The 6,000-nt window shown below is 49.8% G+C and overlaps 1 protein-coding gene across 1 annotated transcript in view; it reads right to left on the reverse strand.

Moving 5' to 3' along the window:
- LOC136959387 (coiled-coil domain-containing protein 148-like) overlaps positions 1–6,000 on the reverse strand; it is a 28,914-nt gene that overhangs the window by 15,839 nt on the left and 7,075 nt on the right. Inside the window, exons 6-8 of the mRNA XM_067253710.1 lie at positions 3,216–3,311; positions 2,498–2,733; positions 1,200–1,338 (exon numbers count right to left, since the gene is read on the reverse strand). Of these exons, the coding sequence (XP_067109811.1) occupies positions 1,200–1,338; positions 2,498–2,733; positions 3,216–3,311 (471 nt within the window). The remainder of the gene's footprint in view (positions 1–1,199; positions 1,339–2,497; positions 2,734–3,215; positions 3,312–6,000) is intronic.

A 6,000-nucleotide genomic window follows, 5' to 3' on the forward strand; every position in this document is an offset into this window, starting at 1 on the left:
AGTGCAACACAGTGCAGCACAGTGCAGCACAGTGCAGCACAGTGCAGCACACTGCAACAAAGTGCAACACAGTACAGTACAGTGCAACACAGTGCAGCACTGTGCAACACAGTGCAGCACAGTGCAGCAGGACGGGGCTGGTAAACGCAGCTGAGTGGCACCCAGCTGGAACAGAGGACAGGGCTCGCAGTCTGGGAGCTGGAGGCATGCAAGAGCCACACGGCGGTTGTCATGGTGACGGAAGGAGGGAGGGGGGGAGGGAGGGAGAGAGAGAGAGAGGGAGAGAGAGAGAGGGATGTCCACGGAAGACAGTGGCGGCGCCAGATAATTTTTCATGCAGGTGCTGAGGGGGTGCTAGATCATTGATAGGGGGAGCTGCGCAATTATATATATATTATATATATTTTATAAATACTATCAGGGCCAGAGTTGGACCCATTTTCATCCCGCGAGTGTAATGTCCAAAACCAGCCCATCCCCACCAGAGGCCGAGGCATACGTTTAACATTCGGGGCTTAACCCAAATTTAGGACCTTTTCCCATCCATTTTATTATTTTGACATCATCTTAATCTTGCAAACTCCCTCCACAACAATAAATGATGGTTTAGGGTTGTCTTGGTACACGCACCTGTGTTTGAGAAAGAGAGCATGCGCGACAACTGAAAACGGCACTTTTTAATGCACAGTCTGATCATGCGTTTATTTAGATTAAAACCTAGTGTAGCCTATTAGCTTACTTATCAGTCACACAGTAACAAACTTAACACAAATCGTTTTATTCGGTGTGTGAAAAGACAAAGACAAAGCAGGCGATCTGCTGGCACAATTTATGAGCGGCAGAGCGGGAATTCTCCCGATTCTCCCGATGGCCACTCCGGGCCTGAATACTATTAATAAATGAGCAATATTTTAGGGGGTGCTATCGGGGTGCTTTTGTCTTTCTTGGGGGTGCTGAAGCACCTGCTAGCCCCTCCCTAGTGCCGCCCATGACGGAAGATGACATGGCACATTGCGCAACTCATCGAGCACATCATTGTACTACTGGATCCAGTGGCTCTGTCTGATATGCTGCTCTGCTGGGGTTAGGATGTGTGTGTGTGTGTGTGTGTGTGTAGGTGTGTGTGTGTAGGTGTGTGTGTGTCCAATATACATCCAGAACGTAAACACTGGACACACAGGTTTCCAGAGTGCACTGACCAGCTGGTGTGTGGAGCGGTGGGGGAGGACTCTGTGCAGCATGTCCATGTAGAGAGCTCTACGTCTGGGCAGGTCTGCAGGATACTGCTCCACAGTCACCTGGAACAGCATGTGTTCCTCAGCACTCCAGCCTCCAAACCTGCAGCAGTGCACAACATCATACAGGTTCACCTGCAGCACAGCACAGCACAGCTAGACACAACATCATACAGGTTCACCTGTCTCCTGCCAGTCAGCATAGCTCATTCCAGACCATGTCAGCTTACACTACAGTATATATACTGTATACTACTATAAATACTGTATAATATACTGTATGTAGCTATTAGGAGGGAAGGCCTAATATTAGCAGTGTTCAACATCAATGGAGATGAACATCAAGAGATCAGTTGAGCAGGAACACTGATGTAATCAACCCCATGGTGAGTTAGAGCTGTACTGGAGTCTTACAGCTATCTAACCTGCTAGTTCCCTCCCTCCCTCTCTGTCCCTCGCTCCATCCCTCTGTCTCTCCATCCCTCTCTCTCCATCCCTCTCCCTCTCTCCACCTATCTTTCTCTCTCTCTCTTTCCATCCCTGTTTTCTCTTCCTCTCCCTCTCCCCATCTATCTCTCTCCATCTCTGTCTGTCTTTCTCTCTCCATCTTTCACTCACTCTCTGATCTGTCTGTCTTAAGAGTGGCTACCTCCATATGCATCGGATGGTTCAGAATCAGACATCCGGTTTCTTGCTGGGCCAGTTGTGTCTGAATGATCAAATCCATTTAGTTTGATGCCAAGCACTTTCTTCATCCATCTCTACACAATCTAGTTTTGTTTGATGCCATCACTTCTCGACAAACAATACCCATGCAGGGTCTCGTTACTATGACAACTACAATAGCCACAGCAGCTCAGAGTGTCTGTCTGAACAGATTCTGTTTCGGTCTGCAGTACAAGCTTTATTCGGTCAGTGTTCCAAAACAGATGGAAAACAAAAAACAATTGTATTTGCATAAAGTAAGTAGTGTGAAGCAAGCTTTAGGCTCAAGCTTCTCCAGCCTCCACTCTACAGGAACATAAACTACACAAATATCTACAACTATAGCCACACTTAAGTATAGCAAAGCATGGGAAGCACCCAGGGGGATATGTGGGAAGTGTCAGTACCTGTCCCCACAGTACCTGTCCCCACAGTACCTGTCCCCACAGTACCTGTCCCCACAGTACCTGTCCCCACAGTACCTGTCCCCACAGTACCTGTCCCCACAGTACCTGTCCCCACAGTACCTGTCCCCACAGTACCTGTCCCCACAGTACCTGTCCAGTCCCTGGAGCCTGTCCTGCACAGCCTGCAGCCTGCAGCGGTACCTCTCCCCCAGGGCGAGGAAGGCATGGACCAGGGAGTCTCTCAGCTCAGGGCAGAGGTCGTCTGCACCCAGCACCTCCTCAGGGACCAGACCCAGCTCAGCCAGGCTGCCTGGCAGGCTGCCTGGCTGGCTGCCTGGCTGGCTGCCTGGCTGGCTGCCTGGCTGGCTGCCTGGCTGGCTGCCTGGCTGGCTGCCTGGCTGGCTGCCTGGCTGGCTGCCTGGCTGGCTGCCTGGCTGGCTGCCTGGCTGGCTGCCTGGCTGGCTGCCTGGCTGGCTGCCTGGCTGGCTGCCTGGCTGGCTGCCTGCAGGCCTGCTCACACACTCCTGGCATGGGGAGGGACAGGAGACTTACTGAGGGAACGAACAAAGTTACGACTTCACCTTCACGAATCCCCTTGGTTTAGTTTGGGACACCACTCAAAGTGAGCCAGTGAGATTTGACATGATGAACCCTGCCACATGGGCCTAGGAGAAGTGACCTATGAGAAGTGATCGAGCCGATCTAAAGAAATGTGAAGTCAGACCTTGATAAGGACGAGGACAGCCCTAGAGAAGCATATTATTAACCATTTTTACGCCAGGCTGGATACTGTAAAAGCGTCTGCTAAATGAATCAAATGTCAAATGTAAGTGTAAGTGTGTGGGCAGACTGGGAGAAGATGACACACCTGCAGATGCAGGGAAGCAACCTGGTCCTCCACAGCACGGCACTCTGAGCTCAGCTTCTCCATGATGCTGTCCTGCTGCTGTTTCACTAGGTTCACCTGGGGGTCCAAACCAGAGTCACATCCAGCACACTCCTCAGCGCCACGTGCTGTGGCCTACCACAGCGCTAAACATGCTCCTCTTCATCGACAGCATCATCAACATCCTCCAATTTCCTTTGACAGCATCTAAGACATGACACTGAGGACAGATGAGACGTGGTTACTGTGGTTAAATTTAGTCATTTAGCAGACGCTCTTATCCATAACGACTTACAGTAAGTACAGGGACATTCCCCCCGAGGCAAGTAGGGTGAAGTGCCTTGCCCAAGGACACAACGTCATTCGCACAGCCGGGAATCGAACCGGTAACCTTCAGATTACGAGCCCGACTCCCTAACCGCTCAGCCACCTGACTCCCTGGTTACTGTGGTTACTGTGCATGGTCAACACAGACTGACTCTGGCCTCAGGAACACTGATAGAACTCTGCACTTCTGATCCAGGATCGTCTGCTGAGCTCAGTGTAAAAGTGTCTGCAGCATGAATCAGATTTGATACTACTAACTGTACATAAGACTACGTCCTCTGATTCCTGTTGTGTTCAGAAGAGGATGCTACCATAACGAAGGTTCTCCCAGCAGCAGAACGTCAGTGGAACACACATTTTACCCCTGCGTTTCTTCTCTGTAAAACTGTGAGCCAATCACTGAAACAGGCTGCTGCTAAATGATGTGCAGCTCGCTGGATAACAGCTAACAGCAGCTCCTCAGCTCACTGGATAACAGCTAACAGCAGCTCCTCAGCTCACTGGATAACAGCTAACAGCAGCTCCTCAGCTCACTGGATAACAGCTAACAGCACCTCCTCAGGTCACTGGATAAAAGCTAACAGCACATCCTCAGGTCACTGGATAACAGCTAACAGCACATCCTCAGGTCACTGGATAACAGCTAACAGCACCTCCTCAGGTCACTGGATAACAGCTAACAGCAGCTCCTCAGCTCACTGGATAACAGCTAACAGCAGCTCCTCAGCTCACTGGATAACAGCTAACAGCACCTCCTCAGGTCACTGGATAACAGCTAACAGCAGCTCCTCAGCTCACTGGATAACAGCTAACAGCACATCCTCAGGTCACTGGATAACAGCTAACAGCACCTCCTCAGGTCACTGGATAACAGCTAACAGCACATCCTCAGGTCACTGGATAACAGCTAACAGCACATCCTCAGGTCACTGGATAACAGCTAACAGCACCTCCTCAGGTCACTGGATAACAGCTAACAGCACCTCCTCAGGTCACTGGATAACAGCTAACAGCACCTCCTCAGGTCACTGGATACAAATCCATCATCTGCGCAGTTGGTGGGTTAGGAGGAGGAATCAGTCCACTTCCACCTCTGCTGAGAGGAAGACTTTTGTTCAGGTTTTTTTTACAGGCTCATCCCAAGAAGAAAAACAGCTTACTTCAATCTGATTTAAATGTATTAAATGAGAGCTTAACACATTTGTATTATATCAATCTTTCTCTCATAACAGCACCTCCTGATTTCATGACAGCACCTCCTGATCTCATAACAGCACCTCCTGATCTCATAACAGCACCTCCTGATCTCATAACAGCACCTCCTGATCCCATAACAGCACCTCCTGATCTCATAACAGCACCTCCTGATCCCATAACAGCACCTCCTGATCTCATAACAGCACCTCCTGATCCCATAACAGCACCTCCTGATCTCATAACAGCACCTCCTGATCCCATAACAGCACCTCCTGATCTCATGACAGCACCTACTGATCTCATGACAGCACATCCTTAATCAGTCATATTGAAACTCCATTAGTGTTAAATTCAGACATGCCCCTGCTTCCATCTGAACACTCAAATTCCTCTAATGCACAAACTAACAGAGTCATTATGAGGAGTCCTAAGGCACGGCTGTTGGCACAATGAGTTATTCCCAATCAAAGAGGGGGGGGGGGGAGTGTGTCTCGTGTGTGTGTGTATGAAATACTATATTTGAGACAGGGAGAGATGAGATGGAGAGAGTGGAAAAGAGAGATGGATAGTGAGAAAGAGAGATAAAGAGAGATAAAGGGGAGAGCCAGTTGAGAGAGATAGAGTGAAAGAGAGAGACAGAGAGATGAGAGGGGGGGAGAGATGAGAGGGAGAGCAGAGCAGGGAAAGGCGCTTGGCTGTGCTTGCAGGTGGATGGGGGCAGAGTGGCCCGGATGAAAGAGAGGATGAGGGATGATGGGAGGAAGGCCAGAGCCAGCGTGACTCGCACACAGGAAACCCAACATGGCAGGCAGACCGCTCATCCCCCAGAACGCTCTGCTTTCAAAGACGGTCCTCCTGCTCTCTTTGCCTTAAGCTCGCCCACTCACTCCCTCCCTAGCATGAAAAACCCCTCTGGAGTCAAAGACAGAATTAATTGAAGAGAGGAGACGGAAGCTATCTAAATAACAACCCATCCAGGAACAGCGCTTTACTGTGGGCAGGCAGAGGCCTTTCTGGGAGGAGAATCCTTCTAGCTCTCTGTGGGATTGGCATGGTAGCCCTGTTATGATGGCCTCTGTAGAGAGAACATTACTGAGCTTCACAGCAGGAGCTGTACCTTGAATGAAAGGAACAGTCATGAATGAGCTATAAACAAGGTCAAGTAGGCAAGTGGAATCATTAGGGTGAGTTAATTGTGGTTGAACCCACATACACGATATTCTTTGTTTGCTTACATTTAGAT

Source organism: Osmerus mordax, chromosome 2, assembly GCF_038355195.1.
Source record: "Osmerus mordax isolate fOsmMor3 chromosome 2, fOsmMor3.pri, whole genome shotgun sequence".
Lineage (NCBI taxonomy): Eukaryota > Metazoa > Chordata > Actinopteri > Osmeriformes > Osmeridae > Osmerus > Osmerus mordax.